This window comes from Urocampus carinirostris, chromosome 11 (genome assembly GCF_059441175.1).
Source record: "Urocampus carinirostris isolate Australia breed hairy pipefish chromosome 11, RoL_Ucar_1.0, whole genome shotgun sequence".
NCBI classification, from domain to species: domain Eukaryota; kingdom Metazoa; phylum Chordata; class Actinopteri; order Syngnathiformes; family Syngnathidae; genus Urocampus; species Urocampus carinirostris.
This window is the reverse complement of record NC_142359.1, coordinates 12,077,752-12,099,780: the sequence shown is the minus strand read 5'-3', so window position 1 is coordinate 12,099,780 and position 22,029 is coordinate 12,077,752. Positions and strand designations below refer to the sequence as shown.

The following is a 22,029-nucleotide window of genomic DNA, read 5'->3' as shown; positions in this document are numbered from 1 at the left end:
ACAAATAAACCTGACTTGACTTGACTTGACTTCTCACAGCCCAGAATATTCAGTTTTATTTGTTTGTGGATCTAAATTCGGCTGACTGCGGCTTTGTTTCTCCAGCTCATTAAGAGGACACAAACCGAAACGTTTTTGGCTATAGGAACTCGTGGTTGTCCGCAGGCGGTGGTAAAAGCGTTTATTATTGTTGTGAATGCGTGTTAACGCGAGGGGCCATTTAGCAGCAGGATGATGTTTAACGGCCTTTGCTAAGTGGGCGACATCGCCTGATCGGCTCGGTCGCTTTCTGCAGCCGCCGCTCAGCTTGCACCCACCGTGTTTTTATTAGGCTTTGCGGGCACTCTCTCGGCCTTAGCCCGGCAAAAGCTATATAAATGCTAACAAAAGACCATTGATTTTGTGATTTTGCTTTCCTTTGGTGTGTATGTATATTGCCATACATCAATCTCATTAACATGGAGCTAACATGGAGCTAACATGGTGCTAACATGGCGCTAACATGGCAATCACGGCGGTCTCCTCCACGAAATAAGGCGGCGTGGAGACCGCCGGCGTTCATGATATGCAATCATTCGGGCCAATTACTGCGCCGAGTCACGGCCCTCATAAACCAAACGACGACGGGAGGGAAAGGGAACAGACTTTAAAAAAAACAACGCCAATAGATGAGATCAGGAATCCTATTAAAGAGAGTTTATTTGAGGAACACCACTAGTCAGTGTCGTTACCCTAACGGCATAATTGCCCAAGTGTTTTATTTTAGGAGAGAGAAAAGAAATGAGTCTGGCTTTAAAACACGCACACACACACGTTACATTTTTTTCTTTTTTATTCCGTAAAATTCATTGCACAACAAATGCGTTGCACGAGCCAACTATAGCTGTAAGCTATTTATCATCTGTAGTCTCCGGAGCAGTTTTATCAAGCATATCATTAGCATATTCTCAGATACTAGTAAATTGTTTCTGTTAAGTGTTAGGAAAGTAACAAGTACAGATGCTGCCCTACTTACGAACGAGAGGTTGCGGTCGATCGTTCGTAAGTTGAATTTGTTCGTAAGTTGCTTCAGTTGCTATATTTTGTATGTTTAAGGTGTATATAAGTATGTTTAAGGCTTGTATAAGTAACCTGTATTGTTTTGTACTAAGAAATAAACATTTAGTAAAATAATATGCTCTTAATGATAAATAAAGTTAAGTTTAACTTACTTTTAGAAGATGAGCTTCAAGTGCATTTTCTCAACCGCATCAAGCTTTCTTATTCCACTATAATTTCAAAAGAAACATCTCGCCTCTTTTTTACACTTCACACCAACCATATTGATTGAATGCATAAGATATTGTACAATAAAAATGTCAAAGTTCTTAGCATGCTGGAGATACAGTATAAAATGTCTACACACGAACTCGAAGAGGAAGCCTTATTTCTTCTTCGGGGTGGATGCTGGGTGACCTCTCACAGCGCCACACGCCGGTAGTGGTGGAAAGAAGCACTACAGTAATGTCCTGTACTCGAAAAAAGGTGTAAATGATACAAAATCTAACTAACAGCAATGTCCAGATATTTTTCGACATCCCGAAAAAAAAGTTCGTATCTATCGTATTTCGTAAGTCGAATGGTCGTAAGTAGGGGAGCGTCTGTATAGACTAAAAGTAATAATATTAATTTTTCACAGTAACAAGTCGTGTAATCTATTTAGAATGCTACCTATCAATTGATTCAATAAGCAAACAAAAATTTCCCCCATCACAATATTAATGATCGAGTAACAGCTTTTATCTGTTACGGTTTACAGTTTCACCAAATTCATCTAAACTCAAAATTATTTAATTTTTGGAATAATGATTGTATTAATGCAGGGTACCAAATTGTCGATGTCGTTATTGGGTCAAGCCACGAAAATATTGTCAGACTGTGTACATCCTACTCGCAAAGTCTTTACGAAGCGCACAAGATTCTGAACAGAATGATAAAAAAGGCATTGTGGGAAGTACTTCAGTCATTCTAAACTGAATAAAGAGAAAGGCATTGTGGTAAGTATATCAGTCGTCCTGAAAGATAAATGTATGTTCATTATTTAATACTTGACACACACTCACAATTCTTTAGTTTGAACTAAAGAAAAAAGTGAAACAAAATTTTCTCTACTCCTACATGGTACCGAGACTAAAAATAGTTTAACAATGAAATAAGTTCTGATTCCTTTTTATGTGTCATTTGTATCCTTTTGGTCTGATGCAACATTCTCCCCGCCACGATCGGGGTTTGATTCCCGTTGCATACAATGCTATGCAATTGTGAACACACATCCATATCCTTAGCAGCCCGATGGTCAGGATTAAGTGTTCTTACCTCAGCTATCTGAATCGATCCCTGCTACCACCGTTGATATGCAATGTTTAGCAATAAAATATATCGCGATTATATACAATTGCGCAAATATGGTAACGCATATAAGGTGCACCGGCACATGTTCAAATGATTGGCCTATTTGTCCGCCGGACTGATGACTCATGAGTAGACATTTCTTTTGAAAGCCTCTAGGGGTGTGTCAGCTCACACCGCCGGCTTCCTAAGGCCTTCAATATAGCGAGAACGGATCATGGTTCTCGTGTCTTTTCCAAACCCCCAACTTTTCCGCTGGCAACCTCCCTCATAATTGCTTTGAAGCTCAGCACCCACCTCAGGGAGCTCAACAAGATGTTTTACAGAGCTTTGGGGAACCCGCCTATTCCTAAATAATACTTCCCTCGGCCGTCTTCCCCCCTGTCTCTTGTGATAAAACTCTGACAGCTGCGTTTTGTATCTGCCTTGGCTGCACTTGCCATGCATTTTTCGGAACATGGTGTTGACAAGTGTGGCAAATTGTGCCGTTAACACACATAATAATAACCCAATTATCAGCCTTTTCTACAGTTGCTGCGCCAAAAACCACACCTCGAGGTAGAGGCCTCAACCCTGATTTTTATACGCCTGTCACTGCAAGGCACTTAAGTGGAAAGTTGCAGTTTTCATGGAAACCTCATGAGAAGACTAATTATGAGTGCTTTAGGAAATTTAGCAACAGGGGGTTTGCAAAGGAGAGAACAGACTTTTGTTTGCTAACTATTGAAGTATTAGTGAAATGTATACGTCTAGTCTTCTGTATTTATCTGTGGTCACTGCCATGTTAGATAAAATCCCATCAGTTGATTTGGGTGTCCTGTCATGTGTTCAAAATAAGCATAAGAGATATTTGGACTAAGAAAGAGGAGTTGAAGAGAGCAGTTCCGGTGAGTATTTTTCATTACAAATAAACTGAATTTTCTGGGCTTGTTAGCAGGACAACGTCTTTAACAATATAAACATCAACGAAAGGGCTGACCATGGCTTTTATAGGAAATGTAAAAATGAAACGTAACTGTAATGGCATTTTCCAGACAAAGTAAAGAAGTCCAATCTTCACAAAAGACCTTTAAGACTGGATCTAACTGAATTTTGCAGATGATATAATAAGATTACGGCAGAATTGTCTGATATTACTGTTGGGAAAGTATAACCACTGAACAATTGGGATACATTGAAACATTAGGGGGCAGCACGGTAGCGCAGTGGTTAGCGCGTGTGCGGCATAGTTCTGAGGTCATGGGTTCAAATCCAGCTACCAGACGTCCTGTGCGGAGTGAGTTGTCTGTCCCTGTGGGCCCTGCGACTGGCTTCAGGGTGTCCCCTGCCTCCTGCCCGGAGATAGCTGGGATGGGCTCCAGCACCCCCGCGACCCTACTGAGGATAAGCGGTGCAGATAATGGATGGATGGATGGATGAAACATCAGGTGAGCATAAGAAGCAGCATTTGTGATGTGATGAATTAATCCCTTAGAGACTTATTGTGATTAAGGGCTATACAAATAAAAATGACTTGACTTGACTTGACAAACGAATATAGCTGGAATCATGAATGAATTCAAATGTATTTTAAATATGAGAAAAAAAAGTAAAATAAAACTAGTCAAAAAACCAAAACATTGTTAACGTGGCATGTCCGAAAAGGAATAGGAAGAAGCATGTGCTCATTTGATCCTACCCCTTCGAATTCCTTAATAATTGTGTATCACAGCTAGATCTCCTGTGTATTCCCATAGAACAAACCCTACATATTTACATAGGTTCTGTGGCTGCACAGTCGCTACATCATCATCATCACCACTACCATCACTATTCTCACTGTCATCATCATTATCATCATTGCTCTCTCCTTAATAAGAGTATCTATTATAATAACAATAATTCTGATTGGTGCTCATGGTGACAACAGACTATTTTGTGGTCTGTGTTGTCCATCAGAAAAAGTATCTTTGAACCTACTGCTAGAGGGGGGGCACCTACATTTACAGTTACACATTTTAATAATCTAACAATGTTTAGACGTGTTCTAAGGGATGGGCGGGGCACCTCTATGATGCGGCAGGGGTAAACCAGTGAAAGCTGTCGGGCCCTGCTGTTGAACAGAGGAGTGTGTTGTGTCACCCTGACTCGAGTGACATGGCCGCTTTCTTGTGCCCCGTTTCAACTGGAGGGACGAAAGCATGACCGACTTGGGTGCCGAGGTGCTTGACTTGTTTGGGCATTTGGGTTGGCCATGGTCCAAAACATTTTTTTTTTGCTACTTTTTCCCTTTTTTATTTCTTTGTTTTTGTATGTGTTTGTCTTGCTGTCGGTCACCCCTCTTGAGGGATATGACAAGGGTAGGTAGGTAGCTAGGTAGGTAGGTAGGTAGGTAGGTAGGTAGGTAGGTAGGTAGGTAGGTAGGTAGGTAGGTAGGTAGAACAATTTCCATTTAGAGCACAATTATCTTTTTACATCTGTGCCACCATGTTTGCATAAAGCAGCGAATAAGAGATTAGAAGTCTTACATCCCTTTTGGATGTTTCCTAATAAAAACCCAAGTGAGATTGTTAAGGACTCCAGCCTTACCGATTTGTAAAAAATAAACTTTAAACAAAAGAACCTCTTCACTGAGCTTTTTGGGCTTCCAGCACCGTCTGTCTTGCATATTTCTCTTTCCTTGCCTGCCTCGTTTGATCAGAAGACACTTCTCCTTGAAATGAACCCATTATGAGACTACTGTTTGTTCCACTGTGCCTGCTGCTGTTCAGGTGGGCGATGCAGATACACAGGATTCAGAAATTGAACACAGTATGCTGTGGATTTGTTACCCAATGCATGTACAAATGTAATACGTGCAGTATTTTGTGTGTGCGTTTGGTATTTTCTACTTTTGGTGACACGTACTCGTCTATCTGCAGCGACGAATAAGCTCAACACTGCCATCAAGCGGATAAACTTAGTCATTACCTCGAAATACCATCCTCCGTCCATCCTGAACGGAATTATTTTTGGGGAGTTTAATGCAAGCGATCATATCATGTGGTTTCAAAGCCAATGTGTTAATTTCTCCAGTGCCATTGAAAAAGTAATCCGCTGTGAATCATGTATTTTGCAAAGCCACACATATATCTCTGATTTACATGTGCATTTTTATTCTTACCAGTACATTTAACATGAGTAAATTGCAAATACATTTGTTTTAAGTTGCAGTAAGTTCTTCCCTTTCTAATTTACCACTGCGAAACACTACCTTATTTTTTTGCACAGCCCAAAATGCATTTTCATAATCCATGCGTAATCCATGCACTAATACATATTTCATAGTGCCCTATTTAGTTGTATCATGGACCTGTTCGTTTGCACATGACCCATAGAGGGTGATGACACTTCACAGGAAAAACGAACTAATGCCAGCTGCCATTTTTTACAAGGGATAAAGAAATGCAATGCAAAGCGAAGCCACCGGAGAGCACAGTCTGCGTCATTTTAAAGACTTGTTGAGAAAAAACAATTTCAAGTATTTACTAGCAGTTTCCCCAAACATTTTTCAATCCTTGAAAACACCAAATTGAAATGTAAGCATTTTCAAGGATTTCAAGCACCCGTACAAACCCTGTCTCTATTTGGAAAGAGTAAGGGTGCCATCTTGGGAACCAGTTCCGTTTGTCCACAAGATAGCACCAAGCAGGGAACAGATTTTTTTCCTTAAGTTTTTTTTTTAAATAATTACTTTATATTAATTTAGTTTTTTTTACATAATGTTACAATGATATTTTAGTTATTTCAAGTTCACGACCCAAAAATGACAAAAAATGAAACCTGAGGGGCATGAAATTAAAATCATAAAAACACTTCTAATAGGTTTGACCAAGTAGTATTAAATTAATGAAAATGGAGGTTAAAAATAGAACAAAATAGCGCCATTTTCTTTACTCCATTAAATATTTTAAAAACAAATTGAGCTAATTCTTCTTACAAGATATGGTGGGATCCGTTTTTCAGAGGACCCGAATAATGACGAGCGTATTTCAGAATGTATAAATAGAATTTTCAGATCTTGAAAATATTTTCATAATAGCATTTCATTGCGCCATTTTAAAAGTGGTTCCGAATGTTAAACCTCGCATAAAACCTGTTGTTAATGCAAGTGTCCAGAAGTTGCTACTAATGCACCATAAATAAGCAAAGTGTCATGATTACGGATGTGACTCAGCTTAGCCCGCTCATTTGGTGCCAACTGCCACGGGTTCTGATTGGCTCCCTGTCAGTATTTGAACCCATTCCTGTCAATCCCCTGTTGTCAGTCGGTCTGCGAACCTCTGTTTTTCAAAGCAAGCCTATTTTCGACCCCTGACTCCCGCCTGTCCCGATTTTGCTCCCGTTTGTCTCCGACTACGACCCGTTTTGATTCCGACCACTTCTGCTCTCCCGTCCGGACTTACGACAAGTCATGGATCCCGACCACGTCTGCTTTCCCGTTCTGGCTTACGACTCGTTTCCGATCCCGACCACGTCTTGCTCCCAGTCCCGGCTACCGACCAGTTTCCGCCCCTGACACCGCCATCGCTCGCTACGGAAGATCCGCTTCCGTGTTCCGATCACAATCCGAGTACAAGAGCAACCTGCTTCCTGCGCCCAGCGGACACCGGATCGTGGGCGCAGCCGTTTCTCTCTCTTTCAATAAAACTTGTGGTAAACGTCACGCAAGTGGGTCCTGTTTCCATTCTGGTCCTGACACAAGGAACATTTTCAATACAAAAAAAAGCATCGCTTGATTTTTCTTTTTTCGGTTTTGGTACTTTCTGTAATTTGCTACAACTGGTGGAATAACTCTCAGAAGATTCAAAGTATTTGGTAGCACTGGGGTTCATTGGCCTTATTAGCTTCTCAGGATGGCCGCTCAAGCTAGCACTTTTGACTGCACCCATAATCTAACAATGTTTAGACGTGTATGATGCGGCAGGGGTAAACCAGTGAAAGCTGTCGGGCCCTGCTGTTGAACAGAGGAGTGTGTTGCACTTTTTAGCGGCTCCATGTAAATACAGCTCACTCGGTCTTTTGGCGTCTTTCACAGAAGATTCCAGTCGAATTTTGTTATTTGTCACAAAAGAAAAATCGGAGGTAGGCTAGTGGGTGTTACTAAGTGGTAGCGATTAGGCTTCGGTACTTATTATTTGAATGTGCATACCTCGGCTTCTTTCTATGACACAGTGGCCTCTAGTGGTGCTTTATTGTGCAGTCAACTAAATATTCCCCGGCGTCTGTTTGCCAAGTGCATACATGACAACGTTTTCACATTAAAAAAGGTTGGATTTTATGCACGGAACAAGATTTGTCTCGATATTAAAAAGAAAAAAAACTGAGCTTAAGTGGTGCAGATAATGGATTGATGGATGGATGGATAGTTAATGCGATTGTTGGAACAGTTTATACATGCACAAAGACAGAGATGGGAAGCTGCGTCGTTGCTGTCAAGGACTTTATGGACAATTTTACAGGCTGTCGTGCACTTTCTTGACAAATTTTTACATCTTGCCCAAGTTTTTATTATTAATGTTGACTATTTTTTGTGTATCGTTACCCAATGCAAATCTATTGCACACTGGTCATCCTGGAAGGGGGATTACTGCTTGAAATCCCCCTTCTTTGAGGCTTCTTATTTTAGTCATACTGAAGTTTTTCCTTACCCGCATGTTGGTTTAAGATCAGGGGAGGGTGTAATTATAACCTGTGCAGCCCTTTGAGACATTTTAAATGTGACCTGACTTAGTGTTGCTTGAAAATAAAGCAAAATACTCGTCTTGAGTCAGGTTTTGTTATAGTTGTTTAAATTAGAAAGTGGTAGGCATTTTTAAGGAGAGAAAAGCAGTAGCCTAACACAGAAAAGGTAATGTTGGTGTGTATGCCGAAGTGTGTTGTTGATTCTACAACCTTTATCTTTGCTTTTCTGGCAATCAAGGTCTCTGCGAGAGGCAGCTTACAATATGCAGTTATTTCCACCCTGCTGTCGCCAGGGTGTAATTAGCTGGCACGCTATTCAACAACCCTCATTTTCAAATCTTTTTTTCCTGGATCAATTTCATTCTGCAAGCTGTAAAGCAAGCCTTGTTCCACATCAATGTAGGAGGAAGGCAAGTGTCTTTACCTTGAATCAGGGTTTTTACACCTTTTTCATGGACAAATTCAAGTACTTATTTAGTACTTTTTCAAAACCAATTTTTTAGTTTCTCCTGTACCATTAAAAGAAGAAATCCGGTGTGAATCACGTGTTTTGCAGATCCATAAATATTTATCTGATTTACATATGCAATTTTTATCTTGTACGTAGATTTATCAAGACATATGATTTTTAGATCTTGATTAGATCACAAATATATTTGGGGATCTGAACAATACATGTGTAAATATATTTGGGACGAATCTCTCCCCATATAGGAGTCGGGTAAAAATGATTGTTACATGTAGCCTACATTTTGTCATGAACTGGAAAAGGATCAGGACCCAAACGCGTGACGTTGTCATACAAGCTTTTATTTTACGGGAAATGGGGAATCGTTAGGCAACGGTCTAGCGTGGAAAAACAGCAAGCCAGAGACTGACGAGATTGACACCAATTGCCTAAGCAGATATCGGACGGATGGGGTCGATACCGGACAGGACGGGACAGACGAGATTGATAATGAAACAGGATATCGAAATTAAACAGGACAAACTAGATGGGAACGAAAACTGGAAACCGATTTTAAACAAGACGAAAATAAACGGGAACAATACCGGACAGGAAATACCAACAGGAAACAGGGCCGAGTCAAAACCCACGTCTTGCGGGGCAGAGGTTCGTTGACGGACTGACAAACAAAGAGTGAGAGCACTCAGCTTAAATAGACGGAAAGCCAATCTGTCAATGAGCCGCAACTGGCGCCAAATGGGTGGGGCCAATTGGGCGCCATGGCAACCATGACAACATTTTCAGTTGCAGGAAGTTCTTTCCAGTACAATTTACCACTGGGAAACGCTTAATTTTTTGCATGGCCCATATTAAATGTCTGCAATTGATACCTAATCCTTGCCCTAATACCCATTTCATAGTGCCCTGTTAAGGTATAGCATGCACCTACCTTTCTTCTTGGTCGCAGACCGTAGGGGGCGATGATGCAAACTAACGCCATACAAACTAACGCCAGATGCAGTTGATCACACAGGAAGAAATGCAATGGCAAAGAAATGACATAAGAGAACAGTGTCGGCGTCATTTTTCAGCACACTCGTTGTGAAACATAGCAACAATTTCAAGCATTGACAAGCACTTCACTAAAAATTTACAGTTATCAATCCTTGAAAGTGCAACATTAAAATTCAAGCATTTTCAAGGATTTTAACCACCCGTACAAACCCTTTTGAATATTAATAATGGTACGAATTATTCGTCAGTGTGAATAAAAGGTTTGGGACAGAAACAACAATATATGCCTTGATGTCATCAGCATTCCATTTTATTCGTCACTAATAGGTGTTGGAACGACAAGAGTGCGTGCACAAACAAGTAGAGGAACCCCCAAAACATGTTTCAATGGATTTGAGGCAGTTGCAGGGGAAGATAAATTGAACACAAATACTCTTCAAGGCAGCAGCATCATTTGAAGCGACTCACATAGGAAACAACATAGCAGATGTTCAGAATATGAGCCCCGCTGGCTGAATGCGTCTCTGCGGGAAAATAAAGCACACTTCTCTGTCTTTTTTGCCTCTGAGTGAAAAGGATCATTTGGCGTGCAACAAATAAACAGCTCATCCATGTTTCATCAAAAATGCTTTTTGTTGTTTTTGTTTCTCCTGCAAGAAGATGATCACGGGCTGACCGGACACGGACAAATTATTGTTCATGAACCTTCCACTTGTCCTGGACCCAGCACAGGGTTTTCGTACAAGCACATCAAACGGAAGCTGGTGAAAGTTCACAGGAGAACTGAATTTTAGTCAGAAATTCTGAGCAAATGAAAACTTCTGAACTTCAAGGTCCCTGGAATGGAACGAAACACTAACATAAACAAATTCAGAGGCATCTTATTCAAAATAAATAAACAAATGTACAGTAAAAGCAAAAACAGCAGTGTTTTGATACAAATCTGTACCTGATATGAAAATACAGATGCTGGCCTACTTACAAACGAGAGGTTATGGACGTTCGTTCGTAAGTTGAATTTGTTCACTGCTATATTTTATATGTTAAAGATTTATATAAGTATGTTTAAGGCTTGTATAAGTAATCTGTATTTTTTGTACTAAAAAATAAACCTTTCATAAAATATGCTCTATAAAGATAAATAAAGTTAAGTTTAACTTACTTTAAGAAGATGAGCTTCAAGAGTTAGTCAACTTCCTCCTCCGTGGTAGAAAGTGGCCGAAAAAAAAGCGATTCAATCATTTTCTCAACCGCATCGAGCTTTCTTATTCCACTTTTATTTCAAAAGAAATGTCTCGTCTCTTCTTTACACCTTACACCAACCATATGGAATGGATGCAAGAGATATTAAACAATAAAAATGTAAAAGTACTTCTTCAGGGTGGATGCTGGGTAAGCTCTTGCAGCGCCACACGCCGGTAGCGGCAGAAAGAAGCACTACAGTACTGTACTGTACTCGGAAAAGGTGCACAATACAAAATCTAACTTATAGCATTGTCCGAATATATTTTGACATACCAAAAAAATGTTCATATCCACCATTTTTCGTAACTCAAATGTACTTAAGTAGGGGAGCGTCTATAATAAAATTTGGCACGTGTCGTAATTTCAGTCATTTACAAATTACATGAATATTGTTGTTTCAATCAGCATGTCAGATAATTTGGAAAAATAAACAAAAAGCTTGCAATTGGTCCAGGGTACTGCTGTACTATTATGATTACCGAGTAGTGGTTTTTATTGTATTAGTTTTTTAAACTTGGATTCAAAGTGAAATAGAATAGATGGTATTTAAACGAGCAAAATTTGTAAAAAAAAAAAAAAAAAAAAAAATACATTCACTATCCTACAAGCGGACATGATATTCTGCCATCTTGCTGCTAAGGGTACCCCAAAAAACCTAGACAAAGATTGGGCAAAAAAATCTAAATAAGAAAAATGGCACTTGGTGTCTTCGTAGTTTGTATGCTTCCTTGTAATTTTTCGCACTTGTTTTCAGTTGCCCTACACCATACAGCGACATTGTATCCACCTTGTCCCTTTATTTTAATTCAAATTATCAGACATGTACTATATTTTAAATGGTATGGCTTATTTGCATGTTTTATAAGTTTTACTAGAAAAGTCAAATAACCCAGGAAAAACTTTTAACTGCTTATTTTGCATATGTTATGTATTATATTTCTTATTTTATGGGGGGAAAAAAACAAGTTAAAAATAATAGCAAAATAAGAAGACTTAAAATAAGCACATTATCTTGTATTTTTAATATTTTTTTCTTATTTCAAATGTATTTTAACAAGATTAATATAGTAGAAGTGTAGTGATATGATGAAAAAAATAATAAAATGAATGAAAATGGGGATGTTTTCTTTTTGATTTATAAGAGCCTCAAAAGGTTGCATAACGAGTCAGTGTTGGGTTAGTTCGATGTACAGACGTTTCCCTACTTACGACCATTCGACTTTCGAAAATCCGTAGTTAGTGTTAGGCTACTGCTTCCTTGTTTGTGTGTAAACATATTATACTGCATCTCCAGCGCGCTAAGAACTCTGACATTTTTATTGTTTAATATCTCGTGCATCAATTCAATATGTTTTGTGTAAAGTGTAAAGAAGAGGCGAGCCGTTTCTTTTTAAATGAAAGTGAAATAAGAGAGCTTGATGGGGCTGAGAAAAAGGTCGGATCGCTTTTTTTCGGCCAATTTTTACTACAGAGGCATCTTCCAATAGTAAGTTAAACTTAACTTTATTTATCTTTATAGATCATATTATTTTATTAAATGTTCATTTTCTAGTACAAAACAATACAGGTTACTTATATAAACCTTAAACATACATTCCATAAAAAATATAGCACTGAAACAACTTACGAACAAATTCAACTGACGAACGATCGTCCGTAAGTAGGGCAGCATCTGTACTTATTTTCATTGTGACAGTATTTGTCTATTTGTGGTATTCTATCTGCCTGAGGCATTGTAATTTCATTTTCCTACCTGTTATAGGTGAACGTCAAATACGCCTGCTTCCACCGCCTCTAACTCCTCCTCGGCAATGACTGGATGAAAGACAGAATACATTAGCTTTATTGGTTCTGTAAAATTTGTGTTCCAAACAAACAATGACAGGAGTTCATACACCTTATTCTGGCTTTTTTAAGGAGTTTCTTAACCAATTTTACAATTTCTCCAGTACCATTTAAAGAAGTCCAGTGTGAATTTACATATGCATTTTTTCATTTTACATGTGCATTTATCCAGATATATGATTTTTAGATCTTAAGCAAATGTAAATATATATGTGTATACGAACAAAATGTGTGTAAATATTATTGAGACAAATCTCTTCATATAATTGTGTTGGGTAAAAATGACGGTAATATATAGCTTCGATTTTCAGTTGCAGGAAGTTCTCCCCATTAGATTATACTACTGGGAATCCTTGCACTAATATAGTCCCCTGTTGATGTGTAGCATGACGCCTCATAGTACAACGCCGTACAAACTAATGCCAGCGGCCGTTAATACGAGAAAAGAAATGCAATGGCAACGTGAGGCTGGTAAAGAGCAGGGTCGCTAGCCTTTTTTAAGCAGACTTGTTGTGAAATCTGTCAACAATTTCAAGTATTTAACAAGCACTTCACCGAAAATTCATTTCAATTTTTGGAAAACACATTAAAATTCAAGCATTTTCAAGGATTTCAAGCACTTGTAAAAACCCTACATCTTGTCCTTTTGTGGCAGTGGCCTAAGAGTGGCGCTTAACCCAGCGATAGCGATACAATGGCCTCTAGATGGCAGCCACCATAGGCAGCACTGCACTTTGGCTAGCGTTGTTTAAAAAAACAATAATAATAACAAAGTGTAACACCGTGTCTGCCAGTTTTTGTGCAATCACTGCAGTGTGCCAATTACAATTCTACTGCAAATGAATCTCCACTTTTTCCCAAATGCACCGTCTGGTCATGGGGACTCAAATCACCGTGAATAGCTGTTGGAGTGATGCCAAAAAGGGCTGACATTTTTCCTTTAGAAGTGTTTGCATTTAACTTTAAATGGGCATTGTGTATTATTTAGCACTTCCTAGTGGTAAAAAAAAGTGGTTAAAAAAAGTATATACATTTGAATAATTATCAAAATACATGAGCCATTATATAAACATGATTTTTTTTTAATACCGTATTTTCACGACTATAAGGCGCACCTAAAAGCCTTTATTTTTTTCTAAAGCTGACCATGCGCCTTGTAATACAGTGCGCCTTATATATGGATCAATATTGAGTCGCAAGGTCTCGCAACTAGGCAAGCAGCCGCCGACTAGATTTCCCCTGTAGACTGCGGTGTATGCTGGGATATGTATATACTGGCGTTTCATTTCCTAACCAATGTGTTAATCATCATTTGAAATGGCCACTACGGCTAAAGTTGTTCGCAGGTAAAGAAGGCGGGTCCTTTTTAGCATTTACAGGCTCGTATAGGCTAAAGCGGGGCAAAACAAAGCCTGTAATTGGCCGAAAAAGATGAATGTGAATCTCATATTAGGTTGCGCTACGGCATGGATAAAACATTTTTTTAATAGTCTGTATTTGTAAACAGGAATTATGGAGCTAAACTGACAGCTAGCAACAGGCAACGTCCATCTTTTATTTAACGGCATTATTGCGTGTTTTGGAGGGTGTAAATCTTTTACACGGTTGCATTTACTACACTCACGGATGTAAGAAGACCATGGTTGCGTATTATTATTGAAGGTAATGGCTGCAAGACGACTTTGGTGAGCTACCCCGACTTTATATGTTCCCAGTATCTTGTTTCAGACTGATCTTGATGTTTCTGTAATGAGTCTATTTTTAAATTAAATTAAAAAAGTGTTTATTGTCATATGCACAAAAAAGAACCACGTTTCCCTGCACAATGAAATTCTTACTTTGCTGTCCACAGAGTTGTCAGCGAAAAAGAAAATAGAAACTAAGAAATTATTCAATCCCAAGAGTCTAACCTTCTAATGATATGTGGAATGATGCATTTGAGTTATTGGTGACATCGTACGGAAAGTGTGTTCGTACATGTCTGAGACACGTATTTGCTTCTTTGCGAGCCGTCAGAATGTTAAGGGGTTAAAAAGTTTGACTGAACTAAATGACAGTTTAGTTTACGTTTGCATTGTACCGCCTTATAGTCCGCTGCGCCTTATGTATGGAAAATATATGACAAAAATATTTTTTTGGGGGGGGTGCGCCTTATAACCCGTTGCGCCTTATAGTGCAGAAAATACAATACTTGTAGGTCTAAAAGTTTGTATTTATTTTACATAACTTCAAGCCCCCCTAGATAGGCCTGACATGATTGTCCACCATCTTGCTGCTACAGGTACCCCTAAAAACCTTATGAAAGGCTGCGATAAAAAATAGAAAAACAACAAAAATTGTGTGGTTTGGTCACTTTGAGTGTTGTGAAAGAAAAAGTATGACCTTATACTTCACGGAACAAAAGTCAGAAAATAAAAAATAACACTATTAATAAAATAAATAACAAGCATATACTGTAACACTCTGTGTTCTTCACAGAAAGAAAAAGTCCATGGAACATAATTTTTCTGTTGTGCAGAGCACAGCCTTAACAGGTCTAAGATCAGCTTGATAGCCAGAGCACTGGACCAACACTGGTAAACAGAAGATGACTTGCGAAAAGGCAGTAGATTGTATCTCATTACCACACTATTTTTCGTTACAGTACCTGAGACAAATGTTAATTTAGTTTTGCATTTCACATCTTGGTGGGTGGATCCCTTAAACCAAAAGTGTCGTAGGGGCACCATTTACTGTTGTGTGTCTTGGGCAAGTACAGCCAGGTGGCGCCCATTCTTCTCAACAAATGTTTCCACCCGGTTTCAAATGTTAAGGGAATGTGCTTAACACTGCACTACTAAAACACATCTTACAATGACAATAAATTATATTATATTCAATTCTAAGCATTATGACATTTTTGTCATTGTTGTCAGTGTAACATGTGAAATAAAGAATGAAATAAACATTCGTCTCTGGTACTGTGACCAAAGATAATGTAATAATAAGATAAAAGCCATGCTTTTTCAAATGCCATGTAAAACACTAGCAGTCCAGTGGTAAGAGTGTTAGCACTCTCACCGTGGTGACCTAGGTTTGAATACCATTACTACCAAAAATGTGCACCAAAACTTTAAGAAAGCGCATCAAAATGCTCTCTGGTATTGTTCAGGCGGGCTATAGTTTGGGGACCACTGCTTTAAGGGCAACTCCGATTTTGGTCTTAAATACCACCAGGCATATAAAAAAACAGACCCATGACTGCACGCTACATCCTTACCTGTGTTCTGAAGTTTGGGTGGCGTGTTGGCAGGTGGTGGGAAGCTGTAGGACCTGGCCTGGAGAGCAGGCGGACTCTCATGGCTGATGCTTTTGGTTCTCTTGCGGCACTCGACTGCCAGGCGGCCCCGGCAGGCCTTGTGGCAGTTGATCCCGCAGGCTGCGTCCAATCGGGGTAGGTAGGGCGGTAGGGAAAAGTTTCGGACCAGGAGTGTAGGATGGGGGCGCGTGGCCCAGAAGACGGGCAAGGAGAGACGGCGGCGAGTAGAAGAATGCCAGGAAGATGAGGGACGGGACGGAAGCAGAGGGTCAGACAGAGGGACGGGAGACGGGGACGAGCCGTGGCCCCTATTACACGCCATGCAGACACAAGAGCACTCGCACAAACACACAGCCAAGCCCACAGGGCCCGACAACAACTCAGCAAACCGGGGCGGGTCTGAACGCCGGGGTTGGTCATTCCAGCATGCACTTTTCATGTTTATTGGAAAACAATTTTTTATTTACAAAACGTATTTCTTAGTGTTTAACGCGATCTCAAGTATCTTGCACAATTTTCGATTAAAAATCCATTTGAATCTTTAGTTTTTCAGCTCAAACTAAGCATTGTAAGCGACAAACGTTCTATAATACATGCGGCCATAATGCGATCATCTATTGACAATGTACACTATGAACAGAATACCAAAATATCCGGACATTGGTATAAGTTAGATTTTGCATTGTGTGCACTTTTTTCCGAGTACACGACAGTAATGTAGTGCTTCTTTCCGCCACTACCGGCATGTGGCGCTGTGAGAGCTCTCCCAGCATCCTTCCAAAGAAGAAATCCGATTTTCTCTTCCTAATTTGTGTGTAAACATATTATACTGTACCTCCAGCGCTAAGAAGTCTGACATTTTTATTGTTTAATATCTCGTGCATCCATTCAATACGGTTGGTGTTAAGTGTAAAGAAGAGGTGAGCCGTTTCTTTTGAAATGAAAGTGAAATTAGAAAGCTTGATGCGGTTGAGAAAATAGTTGGATCGATTTTTTTCGGCCACTTTCTACCATGGAATAGGAACTCTTGAAGTTCATCTTCCTCAAGTAAGTTTAACTTAACTTTATTTATCTTTATAGAGCATATTATTTCATGAAATGGTTATTTTTAGTACCAAAAAACACAAATTGCTTATACAAGCCTTAAACATACATTGAAATTAAATGAAATGATCTGCATTTTATATAGCAGATCAAAATACCAAATATGCTAATAAAAGACAAAAGAAACTAAATATGAATAAAATTACTCAATTTTGTGCAGGCTTGGTGAGTAACGGAATACATGGAACGGAAAAAATGATGTTGGCAAGCTGTTTGGATTTATTTTCATTTTGTTTCTGTTGCATTTGATGTTAGTTTTGCCGGAGATTAAATGAGATGAAATGAAATGAAATGATCTGCATTTCTATAGCGCTTTTCAAGTCAATGACTTCCCAAAGCGCTTTACAAAGTGCTCCACATTTCCCAATAGCGGCCTTGAAGCCATGTAAGGCGCTAACCTGCTTTTGGGGGTATTAGGGGTTCAGTGTCTTACCCAAGGACACTTCGACATGTAACACGGACGAGCCGGGGTTCGAACTAGGATCCCTTGATCACAAGACGACTGCTCTACCTCCTGAGCCACTGCCGCCCCGTAGTGGTTCCATACAAAATATAGCAACTAACGAACAAATTCAACTTGTGAACGACCATTCGTAAGTAGGGCAGCGTCTGTTCTCCTGTATCTGTAGAATGATTGGTTAATCAATTATCATTGCTGGCGCCAATGCAAAACATTGGATGCAACAGGAATTCAAACCTGGGTCATGGCGGTGAGGGGGGGGGGGGGGGGGGGGGGGGGTTTAAGGGTTATTGATCTATCTTCGTTATTCATTATCCATTATCCGTTATCGGTCAGTTCATAATACGCTACAAAGCCTAGGAGCCGGGACACTTACTCTCAGCCAAAAGGCCAAGCTAAGGTCCTAGCCCTAAAGCCTTGCTGCGATCATTGCGAATGCACCGTTCCCGGAGGTACTGCAATACCGGGCCGATGCGTGGAGTGGACAGAGCAAGCTCATATTCCATCTCCGAAATGCAAAAATCAAAGATAGTGACTTCATAGAAAGTACACAAAAGGCCAAGCTAAGGACTTAGCATCAAGGCCAAAGGCCAAGCTGAGGACCTAGCATCAAAGCCAAAAGGCCAAGCTAAGGACCTTGCATCGCCAATAATTTATCTTAGGACCACCAGTGATGACAGATGCCTTATAAAAAGGCATTCAAGATTATCAAATGACCATATTATTTTTACTTACGGTGCCAGAAACACCGATTTGCATAGTGCACTCCACTTCTTTACCTGTGCATTAATTACTTTGCGAAAGAGGCAAATTTCTTTCAACAAAACACTACATTTTGTCTTTTACGTATACATGCATATTAAGAGGGGTATTGACACACAGGTGAAGAAGTGGAGGAACTGTTTAACCTGGCAGATCTAACATGCAAATCAGTGTCACTGGCACTGAAATAATAGTGTCATAATGGTATCAGATCTAATGCAATTTTGTATGTCATCTGTACCACTGGCAGTCTTGTGGTAAAGTGTAGGCGCTCTCACCACTACTACTTTGCTTTGATTCCGATTGCATTCAATTTTTTGCGACTTGTTAATGCATGGCATTAATTCGTATTGTACACATGGTAGCTCTTAGTCTTTTATGCATTATAGCAGTGTCTGAAACTCATGACAAAAAGTTTCCGGACACCAAGGCAGACAAGTCTGAAATGTTGCCTGCCCAGCCATAAAGTTGCCTGCCCCATTTTTCACAACTTGAAACCCAATAAGACGACTAATCGCAAAAAACCCATTGTTGCAAAGCATTAAGGATTGATAATCAGAATATATAACAGAACAACACTTTAAGATTAAGTTTATTATAAATCTACTTATAACATTCATTGCATGTATATGACATCGCTGTTTTCCATCTGCCATCAGTATGTACCTGTATTTACTCATCTTCATTCATGCAATGTTTGCGTTGCGTCGTCTGCTACAAGCCACGTGAACTCCTCTTTCAACGATGCCGTTAATGTACGTTAACGTTTTGTAGCGTCATCATTTTAGTTAGCTTCTTTTGAATCTTTCTTCTGGCTTGATTCCTAACCACTCCTCCATTTTTCTTGTGCTCTCTGTGCGTCTATATGCAAATAGACGACCTAATAACGCTCGGGAAAGTCAGAAGGCACGAAGTTATTCGATGCAGGCTTCTGATTGGCTGCCGAGTATGCAACTTGCCAATTAAACCAAAATTCCGAAATGTCCAAACCAACCGAAGATTTGGAAATCGGAATAAAGCAAACGTTTGATTTAAAGAAAAATATTTCGGTTTTCTTTTTCTTGAAAAAGTTGCCGGCCACCCGGGCGGAGACGTTTTGTAAGTTGTACGCCCGACGTATAAGATGCAAGCCCCGGGCGTCCGGGCAGATGTTATTCCAGACACTGGCTATAGTAGCCTTATGGATGAAAAATATATGAGAGAAGACTATTTTTGTGGGGATACGCTTTATAATCTGGTGTGCCTTAAAGTGCAGGATATATGGCGCTGCCATAAAACCTTGTGTATAACGCGGCGCGTTAAACACCAATAAATACTGTATTTAAGCATCAAGAATTAATGAATAAATCTGTCTTACCTTTACACTTGTATCCTTGCTTGTAGAAGCCCCAAATCTTTTAATAAAGAACATAGAAATATATTAGTGATTGCTTAACTGCAAAGACAAAGAGCAGGGCGAAAACATAAAACCGATGGATGGCGGCGACATCAAGCGGGGAGGCCGGCGGGGGGAAACAATGACATAAAAGCGAGATCAAGCCAAGCCACATCTGAGGAGGCGGAAAATATCCTGACCTCTTCACAAACGCGGCGGGTAAAAAAACCTCAAAAAACACAGTGGGCAACAAAGTGAGACGGGTTACTGCTGCCCACAATGACTGACCTTTAGCGTCCCTGCACAACATCAGGCAATTCCATTTTTATTACAGTCATTCGTATTAAATTATTACAAAAAAGTAGTTCACGCCTTCGCGTCTTATCTTTTCACGCCAGGGACTAGAGTGTCGTCTGCTTCCAGAATTATTTGTTGTGACATGAGTTGTGCAGAAGGATGATAAGACCTCATCCTGAAAAAAAAACCCCTTCCGTTTTAAGAAAATGTTGCTCATTTTAAAGGGACTGTGTTTATTTTTAGTGTACCCGTCAGTAAAAGAACAATATTGATTAACATTATGAGCTGAATTACATAAACTATTAGATAATATATACATAACATATGATATATAACAGATAATACTCTTAGGTTGAGAAATCTGCATTAGCATGGTGAAGAGAGTGTCAACACTTAACGAAGAAACCAACAATTGTCACGGTTGCCATGGCGCCCAATTGGCCCCGCCCGTGTGGCGCCAACTGTGGCTCGTTAACAGATTAGCTTTCTGTCTATTTAAGCTCATTGCTCTCATTTTTCCTTTGTCAGCCCGTCAACGAACTTCTGACCCACAAGACGTGGGTTTCGACTCGGTCCTGTTCCTGTTGGTATTTCCTGCCTGGTATTGTTCCCGTTTATTTTGTCCTGTTTAATTTTGGTTTCAAGTTTTGTTTCCGTCTAGTTTTGTCCTGTTTATTATTTTCTCCAGTTTTCGTTCACGTCTAGTTTCCCCTGTTTATTTTCGATATCCTGATTCATTATCTATCCTGTCTGTCCTGTCCTGTCCGGTATCGACCCCATCTGTCCGATATCAACTCGGGCAATTGGAATCAATCTCGTCGGTCTCTGGCTTCCTATCTTTCCACGCCAGACCACCGCCTAGCGTGCATGACTCCCCATTTCCAGTAAAATAAAAGGCTTGACAACAATGGTACTGATGGCATACCAAAAGGCATTAATGTTTATCTAATGATCACACTATTATTACTCAGGGTACCAGAAACAAATGTTAGAAAATTAAAATTCAGCCTAAAAGGTATAAATATCATCAGAGGTTTTTTTCTTCATCTTGTTGTGCTTTATGGTGTTGTCTGTTTACTCCAGTTTCTGAATTTTGTTTCTAGCACTGGTAGTAAAGTAGTGTGATAGTGAGATAAATAAATGTATTTTCATAAGTCATCTCTATCACTAGTTTCAGCGCTCTCACCCCCGCAACCTGGGTTCAATTATCATTGCAAACAATGATATACGATTTTGGTCACAGAAATTTTTGACTGATCAATCGTTGTACGAATATATACCGTAAGTGTATCAAATGCGCAACGGTTATACACAAATAAACTCGATAGCTCCTAACAGTTTAGTGCGCCTGATATATGAAAAGTAAATGATAAAATTGTATTTTTGTAGGGGGCGGTTTGCTTTGAAATTTGGTATGCCTCATCTTGCAGAAAATATGGTGTCTTTATGTTCCATGCCGCTGCCCATCCCATCCCTGAAGAGCAGGATAATGCTTTACAACAAAACACAACGGGGACCAGATGATGAAGATGCACTGTCTGAGTCAGATCAGGAGACTTCTCGTTCTATTGGTAACTATGTAAACCAGTACTATCTGTTTCATGTGGGAGAGTGAACCGCTACCCAAAATTCGGCTAGGAGAGGGATGAGTGCCACCAGGCTGTACATGCCCAAGACACACCACAGGATGTGGTGCTCCTACAACCCTGGCGGTAAAGGGATCCATGAACCGAGATTATCTGCTAATGGGGCAAGATTTTTTTGTACTGCTTTTTGTACCGAATTTTCCGCACTATAGGGCGCACCTAAAAGCCTTTCTTTTTTTCAAAAACTGACCATGTGCCTTATCATACAGTGCGCCTTATATATGGATCAATATTAAGTCGCAAGGTCTCACAACAAAGGCAAGCAGCCGCCGACTAGACTTTTCCTCGTAGGCGGTGTGGTCCGCGGTGTATGCTGGGATACATATGCCGGCGTTTCATTTCCCAGCCAATGAGTCAATCATCATTTGAATCGATCACTATTGGCTAAAGTTATTCGGAGGTAAAGGGGGCGGATCCTTTATCATTTACAGGCTCGCATAGGCT

At 39.8% G+C, this 22,029-nt stretch overlaps 1 protein-coding gene and 1 pseudogene across 3 annotated transcripts in view; both read right to left on the bottom strand.

Annotated features, from left to right (window-relative positions):
- Positions 1-9,837: 9,837 nt before the first annotated feature.
- Positions 9,838-22,029, bottom strand: part of LOC148356422 (RAS guanyl-releasing protein 2-like) — a 37,965-nt gene continuing 25,773 nt past the window's right edge. For 2 of the 3 annotated variants that reach the window (XM_088347601.1, XM_088347603.1), the window contains exons 14-17: positions 19,625-19,661; positions 15,903-16,061; positions 12,552-12,613; positions 9,838-10,314 (exon numbers count right to left, since the gene is read on the bottom strand). In XM_088347601.1, the coding sequence (XP_088203727.1) occupies positions 12,555-12,613; positions 15,903-16,061; positions 19,625-19,661 (255 nt within the window). In that variant the 3' untranslated portion in view covers positions 9,838-10,314; positions 12,552-12,554. Of the gene's footprint in view, positions 10,391-12,551; positions 12,614-15,902; positions 16,062-19,624; positions 19,662-22,029 lie in introns of all 3 variants that reach the window. The other variant, XM_088347602.1, reaches the window with a different exon arrangement.
- On the bottom strand, positions 17,936-18,137 carry LOC148356423 (U2 spliceosomal RNA; annotated as a pseudogene).